This window comes from Ostrea edulis, chromosome 2, assembly GCF_947568905.1.
Source record: "Ostrea edulis chromosome 2, xbOstEdul1.1, whole genome shotgun sequence".
NCBI lineage: Eukaryota > Metazoa > Mollusca > Bivalvia > Ostreida > Ostreidae > Ostrea > Ostrea edulis.
Window position 1 is genome coordinate 45,887,476 of NC_079165.1, and position 27,921 is coordinate 45,915,396.

The following is a 27,921-nucleotide window of genomic DNA, read 5'->3' on the forward strand; positions in this document are numbered from 1 at the left end:
TTGTAAAATAAGAGACAAACAGCTAAATGGTATATATGCACTTATTAAAGTGTCAGTTGGCTATGAAAAGAGCCGGATGTATCACCTGTTGCCTGAACTTTTAAAGAGATAGGAAACCGAGAATGATTGTTTATATCATGTGATTATATTGTCATGTGATTCCAAGCGTTGACAGAGGTGTATGTGAAGCTTGCGTAACGCGCCCTCTGGTGAGAGAATGGCCATACTTAAGCATCAACTTTAAATATTCTGCTATCCTGTAGGTGCCTTCAAGTTATTATTTCCATGAAGTATGACAATTTGAAACTTATATGCAGAGTTTAATGAGGAATACTACACCAGAGAAAACTGTTCAGCATGGAAAGCTTTGGAATTTACCTAATTTAGTAAAAAATACAGTTTTAATAGAAATTAAATTGAATTCTAAAATAAAAAACAAGAGGCCCATCGCTCACCTTGGCCCATATTTAAAGATTTTCCTTATATATTCACATGTAAAACTTTAATCCCCTATTGTGGCCCCAACCTACCCCCAGGGACCATGATTTTAACAATCTTGTATCTGCACTATGTCAAAAAGCTTTCATGTGAATGTGTACTTTCCTGGCCCAGTGGTTCTTGAGAAGATTTTACCTATATATTTGTATGTAAATCTTTGATCCCCAATTGTGGCCCCAACCTACCCCCGGGGGTCATGGTCTTAACAAACTTGAATCTGCACTATGTCAGGAAGCTTTCATGTAAATTTTAGCTCTTCTGGCCTAGTGGTTCTTGAGAAAAAGATTTTTAGATTACCCCATCCTATTTTTGCATTTTTGTGATTATCTCCCATTTGAAGGGGGTATGGTCCTTCATTTGAATAAAGTTGAATCCCTTTCACCCAAGGATGTTTTTCACCAAGTTTCATTGACATTGGGCCCAGTGGTTATGGAGAGGAAGTAGAAAATGTAAAAAGTTTACAGATGGACAGACAGTAAGACAGACGGTGGACAACACGCAATGAGAAAAGCTCACTTGAGCTTTAAGCTCAGGTGAGCTAAAATTAGGCAGACTTGAACCCACAATACACATAATGACAGCAAGACACATTAACCCACTGAGCTATTTTGGCTATTAAAATAAATTTAAAAGAATATAGAATGTATTTATTATTCTATTTGTGTTTTGGAACAGAGTCAGCCATTATGATAATGAGTCGAGATCCTCTTTAAAGCTCTCAATGCATCATAGGGATTTAAAAAAAATTATTGGCAGTTAGCCAATATTACAAACTGCAGCATAGTATGAGGACACATGGGTCTGGTGTATCTCCTGCAAAATTAGTACAGATGACAAAATTTTGAGGTTGGATTTTCGACCCATGAAATTGCACGACAACCATTTAATTTCCTATTCTGGATCATCCTGATGTTTGTATATATTCCCGACAAATGTCTAGATGCTTTGTTATACACATGTATATTTTTTCTTAGTTCAAAGGAAGGTCTCTCAAAATTCTGATATCTAAAAGTGACAAAGACACTGATTGGCTAGTTCAAAAGTGTACTGCCTGCGCCCAGAGAAGTTACTATGAATCAAACTCTAGAGAGTTTATGCATGCATTTTATACTGAATAAATAAAAAAATAGATTGAGTGCTTACAATATCCCTTCCTTTGGAAATGATTTTGGACTCTTCCCAGTGAAGCAATGTCTGTGTCAGTCTCTTATATATCGGTATAGTAAACACTGTAGTCAGCCCAGTATAGCTATAACGTGTATTGTGACTCCCATATGTTCAATCTAACATAGACCAAAAGGACATCATGCCCAAGGACTATCCCTGTCACACACAAGAGCACCTGAGTAGAGAATCTTAAAAGGGCAAAATGAGAGACCCAACAAATATTCGGTTCAAGCCCAGTATTCCGACGGGCCGGTAGTCCGACGGTTCAATATTCCGACGGTCCGATAGTCCGACATGTTGACCATCACCAAAAATTTTAATTAAAAAATTAATTCATGTCAGGCATTATTTTATGGAAATTACCAGAAACCGTCAAAATCGACACGGCCTGATTATAAATCAGACAATCAATTTCTGACCAAAATCATTCAAGTGTGAACCTACGGCGGCGTAGAAAGGCCATATATAAATATATTATTCGTTCGAACGAATTAGTTATTTGTTCGGACGAAATAGAAAATCGTTCGGACAAATTAGCAATTTGTTCGGACGAATTAGCTATTTGTTCGGACAAATTAGCTATTTGTTCGGACGAATTAGCTATTTGTTCGGACATATTAGTAATTCGTTCGGAGGAATTACCGATTTGTTCGGACGAAATAGAAAATCGTTCGGACAAATTAGCAATTTGTTCGGACGAAATAGCTATTTGTTCGGACGAATTACCGATTTGTTCGGACGAAATAGACATTCGTTCGGACAAATTAGCAATTTGTTCGGACAAATTAGTAATTCGTTCGACGAATTAGCTATTTGTTCGGACAAATTGGTAATTTGTTCGGACGAATTTGTTATTAGCTATAAGGCAACGCCAATGCCGTAGTCAAACATCGTAAAGTGTTGGTAGGGGAGCACAAAACTTAGATTGGGGCACATGCTAAAATGGAATTCAATTCCAAAATTTTCCATATAAACGTCATGAAGATGGCGACGGTAACCTAGATAATCACCCCCAACCCCTGAAATAACAAGCTAAATATGGTAGGAATCCCTACACCCTGCTCAGTCTTAAAAGTTTGAAGTAGGCCTCAAGCCCCCCCCCCCCTCCCCCCATTCCCGGGCAAAAGTTTATTGAATGAAAATTTTCTGTATAACGGGGCATAACACAATCAATAAGGAAATCAATTTTTGTATGGGACGATAATAATGCAATTGTGCGCCAATCAGAGCCTATCTTAGTTTTTCAACGCAAATCTGGATATCCGAATTTTATACCAATTTTATGGTATACCTTTCTTTATAGCAAATAACAATTTTTGAACAGAAATTTCTTGCACTAGAATTAAGGGGAGGATGTTATCAAACAACATTTATTATAAAGATGAGGATCTCGTTTGGGGTCCCAGAAGTGTAAGGAGGGGGCACATACAGTAAATACATACTCTTGTCCCCACCCCCTACCTTTGAAAGTGTTAAGGGGCACGAGCAGGCGCGTGGTCTCGTTTTTGAAAGGGGGAAGCTGGGGGCCAGCCAAAAAGGATTGGTGGGGGGGGGGGGGGGGGGGGCAGCCAGACCAAAAAGAGTTTTAACATGTAAAAAAAGAAGAAAGGGAAAAATTTAAAAAAATGGGGAGGGGATCAGGCCCTCCCCTCCCCCCCCCCCCTCCCTGACGAGTATCCGCTGTCAGCCCTCCCTACAAGCCTATAGATATCTGTATATATATATGTATACCTACATGTATCTACATAGCTCTCTATAAAGACACGATGAAAATGTTCCTTAAGTTCAGCATACATACATACAGACAGACACACAGCGAGTAGGAATGAATGAACCCACGGGTGATGGAGAAAGGAACGAAGCGTAGTTAACCATGGGTTTCCGACGATGCCGAAATATATACATGTAGATGTACCTGTAAAGTGCGAAACGAAACGAAATCTTCCGAAACGAAACCCACCGAAACAGATTGTATAACCGAACTCTTTTATTAGAAATGGTATCTTACGCCCCTGTGAAAATTACCACATATAAATAAAATTCGCCTCCCCTTTGATGTAGGCTTTCAGCTTGACTGATACAGTTTTAAAAGCTGGAAAGGGGGGAGGTGGTGAGTAAGCAAAATGTACATATCTGAAGTTGATTAAATACCATGTGCAATTAGTTTCAGATCAATAAATTTCAGAATGGAGAGTTACAGTCTCAGAGGTCTGGTGAAACACACTAAACAAGGGGTGGGGTCGCTGGCGTTGGATCCGCCTTTGGGCATAGATACATTATTTGAAGAAACTGGTGTCTGAGAAATTTGAAAGCAGGAAGAGCTCTTAACCTTTTATTTTATCTCTAACTGCTGAGGTTCGAGTACTTTCAATAATGGAAAAAGTTACATAGTATACCATATTATATGAATGCAATTAGGTAAGATATATATACATGTGCTATTAAAAATTATTATTGATATGTAGTGAGTCTTAATATAACTCTATACATTTGTGGTGTTGCTAAGACGGGGAATTGAAAACGGGACGGAAAACAGAATTTTTTATGCAATAATATCAGGAGGAGGTCAGCATTTTGTAAACTCAGAAGGCTTATGAACAAGGGAAGCAGAAATTACAAAGAGAACGGGAAGACATACTCAGAATCCACCGTTTGATATACTACATACAAATACACAGTATCCACATGTATACATAGATTTGTCTTTAGAGCAAAAAATACTGAAACGTGTATTTATGCCGAATTGTAACCCTCTGTTCTAAAATTTATGGATCCGAAACTAATTGCACATGGTATTCAAATAACTTCGGATATGAACTTTGTGCTTACTCACCCCCTTCCAACTTTTAAAACTTTGTATCTGTCAAGCCGAAAGCTTGCATCAATGGGGAGGCGAATTTTATTTATATGTGGTAACTTTAACAGGGGCTTAATTTTAATTATTATAATTAATAGAGTTCGGTTATACAATCTGTTTCGTCTCGTTTTGGTGGGTTTCGTCTCGTTTCGGTGGGTTACGTTTCGTTAGATTTCGTTTCGCACTTTACAGGTACCCGATGTAGGTCGAACCCGTTCAAAGTTTTCCCACTGTGCGATGTTTTGCTCTTGTGACGTAAAAAAATCGCTCTGGCACACGGCACTTAATCCTGTTTTCTGCTGCCTATTACATAGCGATCTCTTATATATGTGGCCACAAATTATCGGAGTGTCGGACTACCGGACCGTCGGACTATCGGGCCATCGGACTATTGGAATACTGGGCGGTCACCAAATATTCAACTGCTACACATGGTAGTTTTAGACCTCTGCGATACCTTGATTTGCAAAAAATGTAATTATCCATTGTATGCAGAAAATATTGTATGGGACCCAGTGGAAGAGTGACTGAGAATTAAAACTACTTTTTATCCATTCAGGAAAGGTACTGCTGCTTTTGACTAAATATTTATATCTATTGATTGATACAAAAATACACTCCAAGCAACAACAACTTAAAACATGTACAAGTATAACTGTAAAAACGTTTTTACTCAAAGTATTCGAAAAAGATCAATTTAGAATACATGAACTAGTGGTATCATTTCTCCAAAATGCATACTCAATTACATGTAAGCATACTATATTGTTGATTTATAGTACAGTTTATTACAATGACAGAGACCCCTGGAACACATTCTTCTTCTTCCTGTGCAGACACAGTCTGGATCCCATACACTTGTTGTGGTAATATGACACATGTACAATACACTAGGATACTTGTACGTAACATATATAAATATACATGATCATAAAATGTCAAATAAAATATCACAAAGCTGATTGCATATACTCAACTAGTTTCTATCTTCATCAGGAGTATTATGAATTGGTTACACATGTAACAAGGCTACTACTACTACAGGTACCTGTGTGGATTTCTCTCTCCCCCTATATGTATATATAAATAATCTAAATCTTTTACCATTTTATTGCTAGTCAACTCAGTGGTAATCCAAACAGTTTGAAGATTTTAAAAAAGACTTTACAAAATTTTACTATTCTATTCCCATGTAAAACATATTGCTTTCGACTTGATTCGATTTGAACATATGTTATTGCACAAAAATATACAAAGGGATTGGTTACAAGTTCTAGCAACTTAAACAAGAGGCCCATGGGCCACATCGCTCACCTGAGTCACCTTGGTCCATATCAGAAGATTTTCCATATCTATTCGCATGTAAAACCATAGTCCCTATTATGGCCCCAAACCTACCCCTGGAGGCCATGGTTTTTGCAAACTTGAATCTACACTATGTCAGAAAGCTTTCATGTAAATGTGAACTTCTTTGGCCCAATGGTTCTTGAGAAGAAGATTTTTAAAGATTTTCCCTATATATTTGTATGTAAAACTTTGATCCCCTATTGTGGCCCCATCCTACCCCAGGGGGCCATGATTTTAACAAACCTGAATCTGCACTATATCAGAACGCTTTCATATAAATCTCAGCTTTTCTGGCTTTGTGGTTCTGGGAAGAAGATTTTTCCTATATATTTGTATGTAAAACTTTCACCCCCTATTGTGGCCCCATCCGACCCCCGGGGGCCATGATTTTAACAATTTATAATCTGCACTATATCAGGAAGCTTTCATATAAATCTCAGCTTTTCTGGCTCAGTGGTTTTTGAGAAGAAGATTTTTAAAGATTTTTCCTATAAATTTGTATGTAAAACTTTGATGCCCCCTTGAGGCCCCATCCAATCCCCGGGGTCCATGATTTTAACAAACTTGAATCTGCACTATATCAAACAAACAAAAAACCAAAAAAAAAAACAACAAAACAAACAAACAAAAAAACCAACTTTGACCCCTATTGTGGCCCCATCCGATCCCCGGGGGCCATGATTTTAACAATTTAGAATCTGTTCTATATCAGGAACCTTTCATATAAATCTCAGCTTTTCTGGCTCAGTGGTTCTTGGAAAGAAGATTTTTAAAGATTTTTCCTATATATTTGTATGTAAAACTTTGACCCCCTATTGTGGCCCCATCCGACCCCCGGGGGCCATGATTTTAACAATTTAGAATCTGTTCTATATCAGGAAGCTTTCATATAAATCTCAGCTTTTCTGGCTCAGTGGTTCTTGGGAAGAAGATTTTTAAAGATTTTTGCTATATATTTGTATGTAAAACTTTCACCCCCTATTGTGGCCCCATCCGACCCCCGGGGGCCATGATTTTAACAATTTAGAATCTGCACTATATCAGGAAGCTTTCATATAAATCTCAGCTTTTCTGGCTCAGTGGTTCTTGAGAAGAAGATTTTAAAAGATTTTTCCTATATATTTGTATGTAAAACTTTGATCCCCTATTGTGGCTCCATCCGACCCCCGGGGGCCATGATTTTAACAATTTAGAATCTGCATTATATAAGGAAGCTTTCATATAAATCTCAGCTTTTCTGGCTCAGTGGTTCTTGAGAAGAAGATTTTCCCTATATATTTGTATGTAAAACTTTGATCCCCTATTGTGGCCCCATCCGACCCCCGGGGGCCATGATTTTAACAATTTAGAATCTGCATTATATAAGGAAGCTGTCATATAAATTTCATCTTTTCTGGCCCAGTGGTTCTTGAGAAGAAGATTTTTTAATGACCCTACCCTATTTTTACCTTTTCTTGATTATCTCCCCTTGGAAGGTGGCCTGGCCCTTTATTTTAACAATTTAAAATTCCCTTTACCGAAGGATGTTTTGTGCCAACTGTGGTTGAAATTGGCCCAGTGGTTGTTGAGAAGAAGTTGAAAATGTGAAAAGTTTACAGACGGACGGACGGACGCCGGAATACGGGTGATCAGAAAAGCTCACTTGAGCTTTCAGCTCAGGTGAGCTAAAAACTTCAACCACGGCACTGTTCTCATTGTGGGAACCAAAACAACAAATACCAATAAAACACAAGATTGTTCAGAATTTCGCAACTTTAATGAAACAAGTGCCTTGGAATCATGCTTTCAACAAATTGAATTCTTAAATTGCTTTCATATACTATTTATTTCTAAGTTTTATTATTTCTGACCAAGTGGTTCTATAGAGAAAATCTTTAATGATCCCTAGTATTCCTGTTTGACTCTGTTGGTAGGGGACTAATAACAGCCTTCCAATGGCAGGAAGTATGAACTCAAATTTGAACAAATTTGAATATCCAAGCTTGATTAAAAATAATACTATGACTTTGGGAAAGTCAAACATGTTATATTTTAAAAGATTGTTAAAAAGTATTTTTTTTTATTGAGCCTTACGTGTTGGACAAAACATTAGATTGGTGCAAAAACATTTTCAATAGGCCAAACCACCTATAATTTTTTAAGGTTGAACCTGAATAAAACTGAAACATCTAGAAACCCTGTGTAATATATGCATTTACAATTGGCTTTAGATAACTAATTATAAATTAATCATGGATGGAATCAAACTTCATTATTTTCATTAATCAATCAACATATAGTGATCCTTATTTATAACTAGATCTGTTGAAAACTTTAAAAAATTTTGAGGAGTTGAAATTGACAAATCAGTTTGTTATAAAAACATTTGTACTACACATATTCTATCACCTCTCGTGTCGCTTGGGATGTTTCACTTGATGGTTTGCATCATTGAGGTTGAAATATGCAAATCATGGAATTTTAATTGAAGCACAATAACTGTCAAAGCAGTGTTGGAATTCAATTTGTAAAGCACATCTTGTGTACTGGTATATCAATATTAAAGAGTTACATTGTCAATGGTCAAGCTTTGAACAGAAAAGTTCACCATAGCTTATAGGCCAGGTGAGCTAAACTGATAGATACATGTATTACATCTTGCTTCACGAAGAACATAAATCAATATATAACAAACAATTAGGCACTAGCTGCAGAACTGTAACTCTCTGAAAAAATATTGTGATGGAACTGATTCTGTCACAATATATATTTTCAGAGAGCTACAGTTCTGCAGCTAATCAGGTACCAGCCACACACTTCCATAAAGAAAGTGGCACTGAGAAGAAAATTTGTGATGAACAGTCTACAAATTAGTCTCCTTTGATAATTTTGTCAATAATTTCCAACTAATTCTAGGATTTCTGTTTCCATTTCAATGCAAGCTTTTCTTTCATTTTGCGGTTACTGGGGTGGTTGTAACCTAGGAAAACTACACCATGCAGCAGCAAGGGCATATGTGTTTCTGAAACAGAATTCAAAGATACAACAGCTATAAAAAATACCACTTCATATTGTTTTGAAATATTTGCAGTGGAATTTTAACTGCAATAAATGTTTTTATATTAAATCATAATTCTTATACTTTTCTTTACAATAAAATAATCCATTCAAATCGTGTTTGTTGATATATTATTTCAAATCATCAAAACAACATAGTAAATACACAAAAATATAGAGAGTATTACCAGTAGCAGATAAGTTGTACAGTATTTAAATTGAAGTCTTGATTTTTGAAAGTTGAAAGTCCCAGAAGCATGTACATGCATAAGGGTGGGGGCACTAATCAATATCAATACAGTAGAACAAGTAATGATTGCAACAGAGTGCTGTTACGAAAGTCTCCCAAACAAACACCAAGTGAACCGCGAAGAAAATTGCTCTAAGTGACACAGTCCACTTTATGCAAAATGAACAAACTGACTGTTGTTTTTAGACTTGCACTCCTCTTGCAAAACCCTGCAAGTCAATTCCCCTCACTACATATTAATGGAGACACTATACTTTACATATTAAACCTATCCAACCAACTGGAAATTATACGTTTCAAACACTTATTATGAAGATACATTAACCTACATGGATTTTTGATTGTATCTATTAGGACATGTACAATCCTGGAAATTCTTTTAAAACCTTTTTCAGAAATTGTTGAAATTTTTTTGGGCATTTTAGTTTTATCTAGAAATTTGACACAATTTTGGCCATTTCGAGTTTATCATTTTATGTGCCATCCTCAACTATCACTACACACTAAATTTTGTTGAGATCAAACATTATTAAAAAATTGATGTTTTCGGTGGCCATTTTGAAAATTTATAAAATAATCTGAGTTTATAATTTTATGTGTGTCATCCCAATTTTCCAAATTTCATTGTGATCAGAAAATGTTTAATATATATAATCGATGTATATTTGGCAGTTATTTTCAGAATTGGAGTTCACCATTTTATTCCCATCCTCAACTACATATCAATTTCCTGCCATTTTGAATTTTTTTTTGAGTTTTACATTATTTTCCATCCTCAACTACCCCCTACATACAAAATTTCATTGAGATCAGAATACAATCAAAATTTGTAGTCTCATTCAACCAGACGCTCGGCTATCTCCGTAAATCTCCGGATATTTACGGAAAAAGCAGAGCGTCTGGTTGCACGAGACTATCAAAATTTGACAAATTTTTTGACAACCATTTTGAAACTGATGGACATTTTCTAAATTTTGAGTTTACTATTTTATCTGCCATCCTTTGGTTAAAATTATGGTAGCACTCAGGGGCTTAGCATGAAAATGTGACAATGTGACAACAGACAAATTTTGACCATGTTATGGCAGGCATTGGCACACTAATGAACCCTCACTGCTAAGCCCCTGAGCGCTAAACATAGGTCTAAATTCGTGGTACTTCACCTAAAGCTGGTGACGTCTGAATATGGGTGAAAAATTCTCGACGGGACGTAAAACAATCGCTCAACCATTATGTCATGTGCTTTATCATTATGTCATGTGCATTTATCATTATATCATGTGCATTCATCATTTTGTGATGTGCATTTACCACTATGACATGACTTGGGCATTCTGTGATGTGCATTTACCACTATGACATGACTTGGGCATTCTGTGATGTACATTTACCACTATGACATGACTTGTGCATTCTGTGATGTGCATTTACCACTATGCCATGACTTGTGCATTCTGTGATGTGCATTTACCACTATGACATGACTTGGGCATTCTGTGATGTACATTTACCACTATGACATGACTTGTGCATTCTGTGATGTGCATTTACCACTATGACATGACTTGTGCATTCTGTGATGTGCATTTACCACTATGACATGACTTGTGCATTCTGTGATGTGCATTTACCACTATGACATGACTTGTGCATTCTGTGATGTGCATTTACCACTATGACATGACTTGTGCATTCTGTGATGTGCATTTACCACTATGACATGACTTGTGCATTCTGTGATGTACATTTACCACTATGACATGACTTGTGCATTCTGTGATGTACATTTACCACTATGACATGACTTGTGCATTCTGTGATGTGCATTTACCACTATGACATGACTTGTGCATTCTGTGATGTGCATTTACCACTATGACATGACTTGTGCATTATGTGATGTGCATTTACCACTATGACATGACTTGTGCATTCTGTGATGTGCATTTACCACTATGACATGACTTGGGCATTCTGTGATGTGCATTTACCACTATGACAAGACTTGTGCATTCTGTGATGTGCATTTACCACTATGACATGACTTGTGCATTCTGTGATGTACATTTACCACTATGACATGACTTGGGCATTCTGTGATGTGCATTTACCACTATGACAAGACTTGTGCATTCTGTGATGTGCATTTACCACTATGACATGACTTGTGCATTCTGTGATGTGCATTTACCACTATGACATGACTTGTGCATTCTGTGATGTGCAATTACCACTATGACATGACTTGTGCATTCTGTGATGTGCATTTACCACTATGACATGACTTGTGCATTCTGTGATGTACATTTACCACTATGACATGACTTGTGTGCATTCTGTGATGTACATTTACCACTATGACATGACTTGTGCATTTACCACTATGACATGACTTGTGCATTCTGTCATGTGCATTTACCACTATGACATGACTTGTGCATTCTGTCATGTGCATTTACCACTATGACATGACTTGTGCATTCTGTCATGTGCATTTACCACTATGACATGACTTGTGCATTCTGTCATGTGCTTTTCTCATTATGTCATATGTTCACTTATTATGTCATGTGTTTTTTTCATTATGTCATAATTTTGACTTTTCTGGTTTTGTGGTTCTTTAAACACTAAAGTCTATTCTTACTAACTACCCTACAATTATCTCTCATTGAAAAGAAGTAGCACCCCTAAATCTGAACAAACTTGTCATGAATGCCCTTCTCCTTTGGATATTTTGGAGCAAGTTTGGTTGACATTAACCTTTTTTTTCTGGAGAAAAACTTAAAAATATGAAAAGTTAACGATATTGACAAATTTTGATCAAAACTTCAATTGAACTTTAGCTCAGGTGAGCTAAAAAATAAGTGCTGAGGTTTTGTGTGCATTTAACACCATGAAACAGATGACAGGATCCTTACCATTGACTAGGTTTGTGAATTCATTCCATCTGTTTAGGAAGTTCACTTGTTCACCTCTTGACATCACTGTTGGGTTCACTCCACGTTTGAAGCAAGCCTAATTTGGGGCGGAGAAAATACATATATACTAGATATAAATGATTTCATCTATATTGTGTATTGGATGAAAAATATAGCATATTGAAACATTGATAAATTGAAAATAATCCACAGCCTTTGTATGAATAACACAATTTGTAACTATTAAGTATACTTATCATAAAACACTGAATGCTGGTACATCAGATGAGATGAAATATAATCACATTCATGTCATTCACACATGATTAATATACATGTATGATCAAATCCAGTTTTCATATCGAAAATATTCACGACAGCTTTCACAAGAAGGTCATACACAATGTTTCGTAATTTAATATATCGTTTTTGGTGACATTTTGCATATAATTCACTTACACTCTATCTCATTTCTACAAAAAATCTTAGGGTATATTACAATATCTGCTTTAGAGTCAGCATATTTTGCTAGTTCCAGATTGTTACAAGTAAAAATGTAACTTTAGAGAAATGTCAGACACGTCTCGACATGTCTCGAATGTTCTTAAATCTAGATCTTAAACACAGAATTAGAGGTGCAGAACTAAAGTTATGTCTAAGCAATAAAGGAAATTAACATAATCAAGCATATATTTGGCCCTAAATATAAGATGACCATATAATGGGTATTTTCTGAGATTGTCCATGTTTTGTGGATAGGAAAAATATGCAAAAATTACAACTGCAAAATAATCTAAACAAGAGTACTGCAATTGGTACAACATACACCTGTCGGACAGTAAAATTCAACCTGTAAGCACATTATCCACTCTGAATTGATGTCACACACATCCTGAGTAGAAAAGCCTTAAAGTAGTTCATGGTGCACCAATCTATTTGATGTGTTAACTGATTATGTATTTCTCTGAGAGGGAGGTTGCAATATCTGTATCCATGATGAGAAAAAGTCCAGGAATTTTTTTGACCTACTTTCAGTCCTAAAGTAGGTCAAGGTGCACCAATAAGTTGAAATGTGTACTAATTATGTATTTCTCTGAGAGGGAGGTTGTGACAAAATTTCAGGGCAATACCTGTATCCATAACGAAAAAAAATCTGGAAAACCTTTTTGCCTACTTTAAGTTTTAAAGTAGGTCACAGTACACCCATCCAGTGGAAATGTGAACTGATTATGTACTTCTCTGAGAGGGAGTTTGTGACAAAATTTGTGGGCAATATCTGAATTTGTAACGAAAAAAGTCTGGAAATCTGTTTGACCTACTTTTAGTCCTAAAGTAGGTCAAGGACAGACCAATCCAGCTAAAATGCAAACTGAACTTGTATTCCTCCAAGAGGAAGTTTATTACTATACTTCAGGGCAACATCTGTATCTGTAACGAAAAAAATCCGGAAAACTGTTTAACCTACTTTTAGTCCTAAAGTAGGTCATGATGCACCAATCCAGCTGAAATGCATACTCAGTATTACACTTCTTGAGGGAGATATTGTAACCAAATTTCAAAGCTGTACATGCATCTGTTATGGAAAAATTCTGGAAAACATTACCTCTGATGGACAGCTAACCAGACAGATGCACGGATGGTGCTATAACATAATACGTCCTGTCTAATGACGGGTGTATAACAAGATGTGTTTGTTAAACACCGATGCCCATGTATGGTAGCAAAATAATTCATGTACCAACAGAAAGGAATTATCACAAGGAATACACACATGAAATATGAAAGCCTTAAGCTCTAACCATTCAAATGTTTTTCAAAAATAGGTCTAATTCCGAGGTGAAGATCCTGAGGTCAACAATTTTGAAACCAACAGAAAGGTCTTATCACAAGGAAGACAGATGTGAAATATGAAAGTCCCAGCAATATAACTTTTCCAAAGTTATGGTCAAGGTTAAAGTTTTTACAGACAAAATATTGAGTGGACAGCATCTTCCTATATCCAGTTTGACCCTTGACCATGTAACGTACCTCTCAAAATCATTAGAGGTCATGTACTCCTTAGGATGTTCCAGTGTTCCAAGTTTGATATCTGTCAAGCAAAGGGTTCTCAACATATTGAGGAAACAGTATATTCCTATGTCCAGTTTGACCCTTGACCTTTGACCATGTGACCTCAAAATCAATAGATGTCATCTACACCTCTCGATGTACCAGTGTACTAAGTTTGATGTCTGTCAAGGAAGGAGTTCTCAAGATAATGGATGGACAATATCTTCCTATGCTTAGAGTGGATTGACCCTTGACCTTTTGACCTCAAAATCTATAAGGGTCCTCCTCTACACATAAACAACCCACATACGAAATATCATTATGATCAAATGAATGGTTCTCAAGATATTGCTTGAACAACATGTGGTCTTCCGACTGACCGACATACATACCAACCGACTGACAAGTGCAAAGCAATATGCCACTCTTCTTTGAAGGGGGGATAATAATAAAGAAGGACAGACTAATTGATGAATGGACAGATATAGATGAAACCTGTAGTTTTCTCTATTTCATCAGTAGTGGACTAAAGAATTCTTTACTCTATTTTGTGACATTGAATATGAAATGTTGACAAACATGAGGATGTGGAAAAAGTACCTTTTAAAAGTCTTTCAACTGAGATTAACAATGAGCATAATCATATCAAGGGCCCATGAACATGGCTTTGTCATTATATCTACAATTTTTAATATTTCTATATTTAATTTTTGGGAGAATAAAATTCATTTTATGGCTCCATCACGAAATGGCCAGAGCATATAACATTATTTTTTTCTGTCCATCCATGATACTAGTAGCTGTAGCCTTGCTGTATGCTTGCTGATAACACATCCAGATACAGACCGATTGTTCGTTGTTTTACATCCAATTTGGCAATAGAGATGTTATCAGATCAAGATTAAGTTTTGTTCAAATTAATCTGACTTCAATAGAGTTATGGGCATTGGATTTTGTAGACGTCATAGTTTTCTGGAATCTTTTTCAATATCTTTGCAAATATTAACTTGATGTTTGGTATGTTGTTATATAATGGAAAGTTATCTATAAATTAGTGCAAATTTTGTTTCACTTTTGGCACGTTTATGTGGAATTGCAGACAAACAGACACTGAGAGTTTTATAGTGTAAACATGACGAGTGACATTATATTGATCATAGCATTACTTGTTCCTGTCTACCAGCAGGAGCTATCTTGTCTTTTCAATATAACCAGTACTTTACTGTGACCATGATTATGAAAAACAAGTTTTACTGTACAAGCAGTTACAACAACTTACCCATTTCAGCTCTGAATCAGTTAATACTGATGATGTATCTTTTGCCAGCGCTTTGTCAATGAAGAACTGGATTTGTGTATCTTTGGTCATGTTTTTGATTCGAAGTTCATTACAGTGTGCTAGATGCATCTAAAATGAACATGCAACAATAATTATTAAACAGGTACTATCAAACACTTTTAAACATTTGAATACAAGAATTGTTTAAGTAATAATAGGCCCATGGGCCATCACAGTCGCCTCAGTATCACACATCAGGAACATGGGCTGTAACAATCACGTTAGTATCACACATCAGAAACATATGGGCCGTAACTGTCACTTTATTATCACACATCAGTAACATGGGCCATAACAGTCACTTTAGAATCACACATCAGAAACATGGGCCGTCACAGTCACCTTAGTATCACACATCAGAAACATATGGGCCGTAACAGTCACGTTAGTATCACACATCAGACACTTGGGCCGTAACAGTCACTTTAGTATCACACATCAGACACATGGGCCATAACTGTCACGTTAGTATCACACATCAGACACTTGGGCGGTAACTGTCACTTTAGTATCACACATCAGAAACATATGGGCCGTAACAGTCACTTCAGTATCACACATCAGTAACATGGGATGTAACAATCACCTTAGTATCACACTTCAGAAACATGGGCCGTAACTGTCACCTCAGAAACCTGGTTAGAAGTGTTGCATACTCAGTACATCTTTTAAACTCTGAACTAGATGCCATCAACTTTTAGTTATCAAAAGCAATGACTGCAACATCTAATAGAACAGTCAAGACATACAACTTTAATTCAAAGTCTTATGAGAAGGCAATGGTGGCCATGTTGCATTCCATTACTGTATAACAGCACTGGTTTAAGATCTTTACTGGTAAACAAGTCCACTTTCTCTGAATCACCCAATCATTGGTAAATAAATGTTTTGCCTAAAGAGCACTTTTGGTGTGAGCCTCATTAGGTGACTCAACATGATGAAATTTAAAATGTCAAAAGTGTAAGGCAGGTGAACAGAAGGAAGATAATTTGAATGATGAGCTTTAAACCTGTAAAATGTGCTAATCGACTTACTCTGTATCTATATGGTATATTATGCATACTGTATTTTCTGTCTTCAAAGATGTCAGCGACGTGAAGAGCATCATGGGGGCGTATGGTGACTCCGTCTTCAATCTGTCACAGAATTCAGTTACAAGTTGTCATTTAGAACAAATATTTGTATTCTGACTTTGTAAAAATCATAATTTGTACAAAATGGATGTGTACAAATCATATTTTGCCTGCCTATCTTTTGGATAAACTCCACTGCTGCAAAGGCAATATGTTTAAGCTAGATCTATTGTATTTGTCTTGCCCCATGTAAAGAGTTCAACAAAGTAAACATTCAAGTTTTATCGGCAAAATTTGTCATATTTATAATTCTAACATTTTAGTTCCCTTCCTTTGTAAAATAGTCAAGATGTTCTCAACTTGATCTCCAGTTAAGTTGGGTCATTCACTGACCTATTATGACTACAATCCAATACTGCTTACCATTCTTGGTCACCATTCAACTTTTTACCCTTCTCTGAAACTATGCTACCAATTTTGGCATACAGCACCTTTGGGTGCAGTGAATAAAAATTATTAATATCCATAACAGTTGATCAGGCTGTATTTCTTTTAGATAAAAGGGTGGGGTCAAATATTTCAATGTCATCAGATAATCTATTGCCATGTAAACTCTTATCTGCAGAACTGTAGATCTGATCTGTCCCAATATTTTCTCAGAGAGCTACAGTTCTGCAGCTAGCAAATTCTGTGAAACAAAAGAGAATGACAATACATTTATGTGGCTAAAATGAATAGAAACTGGTTCTGGTTGATTAGCTTTGGGAGATTCTATCCAGAGAACTTATAGCCATCAGTTTTCAATTGTTCTCTTATATTCAATACATATTGAAATCAAATATATTTTCATTGATTTGCCCAAAAAAACCCACCTTCAATAGAAGACACAATCACACTAAAAAAATTGATTTTACAATTTCCTCGTAAAAACTTAGGGTATATTACTAGGTAGCATACTTTGATAGATCCTGTAAATATGTAGAGTCAACTTTTGTTTATTACAAAAAGTTGTATAATAAATAGATTTTACTAAGTTAATGTAGCAAAGAAGGGGAGAAAAATCTTTGAATCAATTGGAGATCAAACTCAAGACCCTTGCATTACTTAAGTTAGATGATCTAATTACTGAGCTAACCAGGTAAATTCTAGTACTACCGCAATATAAAATTTTATCCTAATTCGGAAATCATACAAGAACTCTTCATATATCAAGGAGATGAAAACATAGTATTAGAAACAAATGGTGGAAACATCGCGTATGACCTTACATCTACATATATAAGCAACTTCATGCCACAACCTTATTCAAAATTTCTTCTGCAGCTCTCCGGGATGTTTTATGGGAAGGCATTCTTTCCACCTTTAGAGCGAAATCATCGAGAACCTTTTCACAGTAGCTGAGTTTGTGTTCCAGTTTATCCATCTCCACACTTGTCCTCTGTGCATCAGACATGAAGTGAGATGTTAGAAAAATACCTGGCCAAGTAAATCTGGAAACAAGCAAGTCTATGAATAAAAATGATTGTGAAGATCTCTGGCGTACCCAATGTTAATCATATTCCATCAAACTGCCTCAGTAGCCTGATCTCTATCACATAGAGGATTCTCTAGTTATTATACAGATAACATCTAGTCAACTGACTGTCAGACAGATGCAGACAATACGTGTAGAACCATTTTAGGGGTTTTACGCTCTCATCTGAAAACATTAAATTGCTTTCTAAATATGTGTGACTTATACAATTTTATATTATTTTATCAGCACAAGATGAAAATCAAGACCAAAGTCTGTCGGTTTCTGGATATGCCTGATGAAGCAAATCAGGTTTTAACACATTGGACTTCCAAACTTTTACCCCAAGGGGCGTGTGTGCGTGATTTGTTGGTTGCCATATTAAACAAATTATAAACACAGCTAATTATGATGTTTACGGCAAGTTACAGACTCAAGCGCCATCTACCATTAATTCCGATAACGTCTGTTCTTTTTGCATGCCATCTAGTGTCAATTCTGTTAATGATTGTTGATTTTGCATCGGTGATCGTTCATTTTTCAATGTAGTCTGTTGATGTTGTTTTAAGATCGTCTGTTATATATTTTAGTACATTATGGAAAAGTAGTTGTATTGGCATCTGGATAAATGAAGCTTGAATAATCTATGAATGAGAGGCCTGTGGCCCACATAAATCACCTAAGTAGTAGTTGCATATTCCCATTTTTAACTAAACATTCCTTGTTTTGAAGAAACAATTTTGAATAATTAATAGTAGAGAAAACCCTAATGTGGCCCATGAGATCATGCATGTTTAAATAAATTTGAATCTACATTACACAAGAATACTTACTGATTAATCAATACATAGCCATGCACATGGATCTTGAGTAGATCTTTAAAACAATTTTGCAATAAACTTTAAACCTTTATAGTTGACCTGCTCTTGCCCAAAAAGGGTTCATGGTGTGATGTTTGTATACCTAATAAAGATGCTAGCATTTTAATTTGACAAACTGTGTCCTTGCGTTTCTTGGTAAAATGATATAATAATGTAATATTTCTGTATGTTCCTATGTACAACTTTAAACCCCTATTGTAGACCTTGGAGGTCATGGTTGAACAAACTTGAACTTACACTACATGAGGATATCTGCAATTCAATTTGAGAAGCTGTACCATAATAGTTCTTGAGAAGAAGATTTTAAAAGAATTTTCCTATGTAAAAGTTCAAACCCCAGTTGTAGCCCCACCTTTGTCCCAGGGGCCACAGTGTAAACAAAGCCAATCTCAGTAAACGAGGATGTTTGCTTATCAATCCCTTGTTGATTTTGAAAAAAAGCTTTGAAAACAATTTTCCTTTTCATTCCTATATAAAGCCTATTGTGGCCATGTCCTGGATGTTAAAGTGTGAACAAATGTGAAACTATACTACACAAGGATACTTGCATATCAGTTTGACAATTTGTTACCTTGCAGTTCATGAGAAATGTTTTGAAGATTATTCTTACATAACTTTTGTAAAATTTCAAGTACAAACATGGCCCGATCCTGGTTTTTGGAATCATAGTTTGAAGAAACTTTTAAAAATCTTCATTATGTACCGGTAAGGCAAGTTTAGGAATGACTAGTCCTGTGATTCTTGAGAATGTTGTTTTTTTTTTTTTTTTTTTTTTTAGAAAAACCCAAAACCCACTCTATTTTCACTATTTGGTTATCATTTACTTTTGGAAATTTGGAAGAGGTTATGACGCTTTATTTAGATGTGAAAAGTTTATGAACAACAGACAAATAACAGACAAGATTTAGTGAGCTGAAAAGAATACATGCAATCTGTATACGAGGGTTGTCCCAAAATACCGTAGACAAGCAACGTTCTTCAGTAAGGTGAAGTTAAAGAGAAATGAAACTTGTACCATTAAAAGAACATTTAATTTGCAAAAATGATCGGTAAAATATTGTATGCAATTACAGTAAACATGTAAAGTACAAGTATCCTATGTAAGGAAGCCCGGAGGCAGCAAAATGTCAAAACCAGCCAATGTAAAATTATCTCAGTCAATGAGTCATGAGAGGAATAGTATGTTCTAAATTAGTTTCTAAACAAAAATATATACATGTATCAGAATATTCCTTATATATTCTTTAACTTTCCCACTAAAGGAGTATAGCGCACTTGGTATGCAATTTCGCCTACATAAATACTTTTTTCTTGAATATCATTTTTTACAAATATTCTGCTATACAATGTCAGTTTATACTTCTGTTTACCCAAATTACTTAATAAAGATATCTATATGTTGATAGTATCTTTATTTGATGAGCATGAACATCACCGTGATTATATAGAGTATATAGTAGATGTAACGTAATGGGCCTAAAAAATTGCAAACTGTTGCAAAAGGCCATCCTAAACCAGAAATAAACAAGAGGTACTGTGAGCAATGCTCACCAAGAATACCCCCCGCTTACTCCAATCTCCCAAAGGGTGTTGGTAATAGGTAAAACTTCAGTATTATGATCCAAAAGGTATCTAGGAACACAGCATCTCCATGCGATGAAAAAAGCCATTAAAGAATTTAAATGGAAACCATATTGCTACCTCGATGTCCAGTGCGTGTGACCTTTGACCTTTTGACCCCAAAATCGATAGAGAACATCTTCATCCCATGGGTAGTCCATATGTATGATATGGTGACTGTAGGTGGAAAGGATAACGATTTAGAGCCCAGAAACCATATTGCTACTTCGATGTCCAGTGCGCTTGACCTTTGACCTTTTGACTCCAAAATTGATAGGGAACATCTTCATCCCATGGGTAGTCCATATGTATGATATGGTGACTGTAGGTGGAAAGGATAATGCTTTAGAGCCCGGAAACCATATTGCTACTTCGATGTCCAGTGTGCTTGACCTTTGACCTTTTGACCCCAAAATCGATAGGGAACATCTTCATCCCATGGGTAGTCCATATGTATGATATGGTGACTGTAGGTGGAAAGGATAATGCTTTAGAGCCCGGAAACCATTGCGTCTACAGACGGACGGATGGACGGACGGACGGACAACCCGATTCCAGTATACCCCCCCCCAACTTGTTACGGGGGGTATAAATACTGAAATTGTTTTACTTGAGTACGACTGTACATAAGTCCATTTGAGGAAATTTGGTTTAAGGTGGCCCTCTTGTTGAAAAATGGATAAAATATGAAAAAAACGTTCTAAAAATTTACCTTGAGATATAGCAGCCTGTCAAACGTTAAACTTTTAAACTTACATGCCTGGGTGGCCTAGTGGTTTAAGTGCTCGGTAATCTAACACTTAAATTAAACCATACATTCCGAGTTCAAGTCCAATATTTTCCCAATCTATTTTTTCTTTTGTTTTTCATTTTTTGGGTCGTTTTCTTGAAGGGGGGGGGGGGTTATAAATGTGATACATATATTATAACAAATATTAATCATTTTCATCATAACTTCTAATATTTGCAAGTTACGACTTAAAGTAAAGGAATTAATTTTGAGATCACTGTAGTTCCGTTTGTTTACACTAACATGTTCCTGTGTACACAGGATTTTCAAACGTAATGTGGCTGACGAAAAGCTAAACAAATACTACAAGAAAAAGGGCACAAATGCACAGCATGTAATAAGTAAAAATAGGTCAAGGGAGGAAAAGAACTGTTACACAGTTTGACTTCTCAAGAGTAAATATAAAAACTCATGTAGCAACTGTCATATGATATTTAGGCAAAGCTAAACACTCGAATTATCAACCAACGGCAAATGAACTGATGAAATCTATTAAAGGTGCTGCAGTCATGTCAGAAAAAGACAGTCAGTTAAGTAATGCCATATGTAAAAGGGTTGTTGTGTAATATGAATGCACCTATGAAAATATTGTACTGTTCATCATTCCAAATAGGAAAATGGTTTATTGATTAAAGAACGACTCATATAAATGTCAGTAATGATAAACTGCGGCAGTTAGTTATCTTGGTTAACGAAACATCAAAAACATTGGCCTTATATTTAAATATAACACGCCAGTCTATTATTGGAAACCGGTGTTTTCCATTTTCCTTTTCGTCAGCAAATGCGCTATACCTCTTTCTTTATTATGAAATAAATATTAAAGATTCTATGATTTGTTTTACGACAGTGTAGTCTGTAGAGGCATTGCATCAAGAATCATAAATTTTGCCAATAACACAAATTGACACCTACAGAGACTCACAAGAAGCTGAAAGTATCAGAATCGCACAGAAATGTTTTCACACTTTAGTATTCAAAAGGCATAGTATATCCATGGATGGATGACACTAAGGCAGGAAAGAGAGGCCGACCAAAAGAAAACGATGAGAAAATCGAAGACATTCTGAATAACACAAATTGTTAAGACAACAGGAAGTGAAAGAGATAGAAGACACATTACAAATCAGCAAATCATCCATTCATTGGATGCTATCGGAAAACTTAGGGGTGTAGAGGGTATGTGCATGTTGGGTACCTTGGATCGTTAACAAGAGGCCCATGGGCCACATCGCTCACCTGAGTCACCTTGGCTCATATCTAAAGATTTTTCCTATATATTCGCATGTAAAACTTTGATCCCTATTGAGGCCTAAACCTACTCTCAGAGGCCATGATTTTTTCAAAATAGGAGTGTGGACTATGTCAGGAAGCTTTCATGTGAATGTAAACTTTTCTGGCCCAGTGATTTTTCAGAAGAAGATTTTTAATGATTTTCCCTACATATTTGTATGTAACACTTTGATCCCTATTGTGGCCCCATCCTACCCCTGGGGGCCATGATTTTCACAAACTTGAATCTGCACTATGTCAGGAAGCTTTCATATAAATCTCAGTTTTTCTGGTTCAGTGGTTCTTGAGAAAAAGATATTAAAAAATTTTTCCTATATATTTGTATGTAAAACTTTGATCCCCTATTGTGGCCCCATCCAAACCCCGAGGGCCATGATTTTAACAAACTTGAATCTACACTATGTCAGGAAGCTTTCATGTCAATCTCAGCTTTTCTGGTCCAATGGTTCTTGAGAAGAAGATTTTAAAAGATTTTTCCTATATATTTGTATGTAAAAATTTGATCCCCTATTGTGGCCCCATCCAACCCCCAGAGAACATGATTTTAAAAAACTTGAATCTGCACTATGTCAGGAAGCTTTCATGTAATTTTTAGCTTTTCTGGCCCTGTGGTTCTTCTGAAGAAGATTTTTAAATGACCCCACCCTATTTTTGCATATTTGTGATTATCTCCCCTTTGAAAGGGACATGGTCCTTTATTTGAACAAACTTGAAAGCCCTTCACCTAAGGATGCTTTTGACCAAGTTTGGTTGAAATTGGCCCAGAGGTTCTGGAGAAGAAGTCGAAAATGTAAAAAGTTTACAGACAGACGGACAGATGATGGACAACAGGCAATCAGAAAATCTCACTTGAGCTTTCAGCTCAGGTGAGCTAAAAACGAAGAAAAGCAAAGAATTAGCATTCCCTGTAATTTCTTTGGCGACTCCGATCCAGCCAAGAACAATTTTTGGATAGAATCATAATGTTAAATCTATGAAACGCAGCTTCACTATCATGATCCCATGGGAAAGGTAGAATATACTGTTTGAAAAACACCTAGAACACCACCAACTAAAGGGCAAAAGTTTCAAAACCTGTCGGTAAGCGCATGTTTGAAAAATTGAGTGACTGGGATAGGAAATATATTGAGCACGATGGAGAATATTTTGAGAAAGAATAGGAAAGGCACTTCTATGAGTTATGAAAATGTTTTGAATTATATGTCATGTCTATGTTTATGAATTTATAAAATCATAGTACAAAATGCATTCTAAACAAAAGTAAAGGATTTTACTCAACAAGATCTTTGGATTATTTCATATGACGTGAAGAATCTACAACATCATTGTGGCTTGGCTGTAAATTTTTGACATCACATATTGCCCCGCCTAACACTATCATAATAAAACTTGTTTGTTCTATTTATAAACTAGATACACCACTGAAATTTCATAAAAGCACAGGAAGAAAATTTGATACTTTTAACAAAATTGAGCTGAATAATTTTAAAGTTCTGTTCTCTGTTTATGGAATATTGGGACAACCCTCATATCATATCTGTAACTTACAAAATTGGTAAAAATAAAATACTGAATGGCATAGCAATGATTGTAACCACCGGCACCACCTTAATCTTCTGCTGCGATATCTAAAAAATAGATATGAGGTTTGTGAATAAAAGACTGACTACTATGTCATTATAAGCATACAGTTATAAAGTGCTTGAATAAATTCTTACCTCCAAGTAAGCCATGAGTTCTTGTCTGCTGTAAGTGCTCAGTTTCCTACCAGTTCGAATTGCTTTGACTATTTGAACAAATTTTCCAATGTCTCTTTTCACATCTATTGCACCTGAAATGATTTGTAGCATCGATCATATCACTCACCTGCAGCAACTTACTCTAATGAGAAACAAATTTAAAATGATACCTTTCCATGTCCTCCCATCTACCCAGTAGGTCCTTAGGTGTATGATCGAATAAATCTTAGTCTAAGATGTATGAGGTTTACTTGCATATTAATTTGACAATGCATGCAAGGTGATGAGTTTAAGAAGATATTTATTTATAAAGATTTTGTCCGATACAATTATCATCCAATGAAAAACTTTGACTTCTTGATGTAGAATGGAGGATATGGTTTGAAAAACTTGAATCTACTGGACATAATAAGTCCCATAAAAACTTCTTTTTTAATATACACAAATATAAATGTATGTTACATTAAGTGACTGAATTGAATTTTAGCTAAACACATGTGTCCAATAAATCTTTAAAATAAGAGTTACATATGCATCATGTGTCTGTCACCATACCATTTAGTACTTGCATTTGGTACTGGTGTAGTGTTGGGAAGTGTTTTTCCAGAAATTTCAGATAAACGTTTTTGCCCTTTGACACCACATCTTTTGCTCTCTGTACAAATGAACTTGAACTCCTAAATCCAATCATATACATTCCTCTGTGATCATTCTGTGGAGGGCAACATAGTTGTGTGCTGCAAAAAAAAACCCCAGATATAAAAACATCATTATTAGTAATAGGAAATTAGAAAATTTTCCAGATCCATTATTGGAAAGAATCAAAAGACCATAATCAATTAAATCAATAATCAATTGAGCATTCTTATATCATGAAATAACGTTTATGAATGTGATTATATAGTACATTTATTACGAAATAACATTTATGTATAGTATGTTTATGTATGTGATAGTATGTTTATGTATGTGATAGTATGTTTATGGATGTGATAGTAAGTTTATGTATGTGATAGTATGTTTATGTATGTGATAGTATGTTTATGTATGTGATGGTATGTTTATGTATGTGATAGTGTGTTTATGTATGTGATGGTATGTTTATGGATGTGATAGTATGTTTATGTATGTGATAGTATGTTTATGGATGTGATAGTATGTTTATGTATGTGATAGTATGTTTATGTATGTGATGGTATGTTGCACACTTCAAGGCCAGTTTAGATATGATTATTTCTAAAATATTGCTTGACTTGTCTTTATCTGAACATCATTACATTTCATGCTAACTGAAAGCATTTTTTAATAAAATTGATTCACTTTTTTCAACCATTACTGACATGCACTATATAGTAAAAACAAATCACAAAAATTAAAAATCTTTTCAACATCACAAGAGGCCCATGGGCCACATATACAAAGACATGGATTTAAAACTCATAAGTTGAGGACAGTGAATAATGTGCAAAACTTTAACAAATCCTATCAATGTGGCTCTACTCTGATAAGTTTCATCTAGTTCTGAACAAAATGGAATTCACATTACATGAGGATATTTGCATGTAGATTTGAGGTTCTTGAGAGGAAATCTTTAAAAAAAAATTTCACATACATTCCAAAGTAAATTTTAAACCCCTAATGTGGCCACATCTTTGCCTCAAAGGCCATGTAGTGAAAAAAATTAAACAAAATTTCCTTTATGCAACACTCCATTCTATGTATGACTATCATGTCTTCACTGCTGTACTAGACAAGAGGTCAAAATCCAGAGAGAGAGAGAGAGAGAGAGAGAGAGAGAGAGAGAGAGAGAGAGAGAGAGAGAGAGAGAGAGGATGGATGGAGAAAGAGGAGGGAGGAAGAGATGGACCCCTTGTTTGCTCCTAGTAAAAGCAAAATAGCCATAACATTTTAAAGCTGGTAGTTAAGCAGACAAAGCTCATGCACACAATAGAACAGAATTCAGACTAGTGATTAGAAGAAGGTATATTTACACTGCAGGTTGTGGTACCATTATGAGAGGTCACAGTAATGAAACAGAAACTAACATGCTTCATAGAATTTTCAGATAATTTACAGCCCAGAACAAGAGTACCACCAACAGTACATAATACGCCCGTGAAAAGCTGCTAATATAGGGTGTTTTTCTTACACAATGATTTGTAGAACTTGGCTTCAAGTAGTATCAGCAATCATCAGGGTGCAAAATACTTTCTTTGCATCGTAAAAACAAGACAAATCATGTACTCTCTATGTAGTATTTTCACTTGGCATAAGATGTATGTGTACTAAGTTTGATGGTCCTTGCCCCAACAAATTGGTCTGTATCCTGCTACTACGACCTTGACCTTAAGAAACAATAAGCATCCTCCATTTGGCATATAAAGTATTTGTGTACAAAGTTTGACGGTCCTAGCTCCAACAGTTTGGTCTGTATACTGCCTACAAGGTTTTCCTACTAAGTAATACTGTGACCTTGACATTTGACCTTGAAAAATAATAGGCATCTTCCTCTCATTATGGTGATCAAATGTACCAACTTGCAATATCTTGGAGCTTATGGTTTTATTGGTTTGTATCCTGCCTACAAGGTCTTCCTACTGTGATACTGCAACCTTGATCTTTGACCTCTAACCTTGAAAAACAATAGGCATCTTCCTCTCATCATGGTGATCAAGTTGCAATATTCTGGAGGTAACGGTTCAGTTTGTATCCTGCCTACAAGGTTTTCCTACTAAGTAATACTATGACCTTGAACTATGACTTCTGACCTTGAAAAACAATAGGCATCTTTCTCTCATCATGGTGATCATATATAATAAGTTGTCATATCCTGGAGCTTACCGATCAGTTGGTATCCTGCCCACAAGGGTTGCCTACTAGGTTTTCCTTCTACATGATACTATGACCTTGACCTTTGATCTTGAAAAACAATATGCATCTTCCTCTCATCATAGTGATCAAAATATACCAAGTTGTAAAATCCTGGAGCTTACGGTTTGTTCTGTATCCTGCCCACAAGGCCTTGACAGACAGAGAGACATACGGACGGATGACGCCATACCATAATACACCCCAACTTTGACGGGCGTATAAAAATGATACATTTCAAGATTAAAGTTAAGTCCGGCCATGCCATCCAAGGAATTTCAAGTATTCCAGAAAAGAATCTTCAACTTGAAAGTGAGAGACACTTCACAAAATATAAACAATAGAGATACAAAATGTGTAGAGTTACTCGATTAAAAACAAAACAAAAAGTCATGCCGGTATCCAGCATGCCAATTCCGAATTTCCTCGAACGTTGAATGAAAAATTACCTTGCTGAGTGAAGAGAAAATAAAAGCTGTCTAGATAACAACTGTCGGGACAACATAACTAATTATGTGATTTCACCATGTAAAAAGTAAATGTTAAGTTCGACAACAATATTACACTGCACTTTCTGTTTCTCCGATCCTACAATTCAGAATCTAATGTTTTTGTCATTTATAATAAAACGATTACCGAGCTCGATCATAAATTTATTCCGCATTCCCCCTCCCCGTATTCTT

The 27,921-nt window shown here is 35.8% G+C and overlaps 1 protein-coding gene across 1 annotated transcript; it reads right to left on the reverse strand.

Annotated features, from left to right (window-relative positions):
- Positions 1-5,172: 5,172 nt before the first annotated feature.
- On the reverse strand, positions 5,173-27,863 carry LOC125678712 (LETM1 domain-containing protein 1-like). The gene is made up of 9 exons (XM_048917360.2): positions 27,688-27,863; positions 24,926-25,107; positions 24,350-24,462; positions 24,180-24,259; positions 17,835-18,024; positions 16,496-16,597; positions 15,402-15,530; positions 12,074-12,170; positions 5,173-8,870 (listed from the first exon to the last, which is right to left on the reverse strand). The coding sequence occupies exons 1-9, from the start codon at positions 27,741-27,743 to the stop codon at positions 8,761-8,763; spliced, it is 1,059 nt and encodes a 352-aa protein (XP_048773317.2). The 5' UTR covers positions 27,744-27,863; the 3' UTR covers positions 5,173-8,760.
- Between the last annotated feature and the right edge of the window lie 58 nt (positions 27,864-27,921).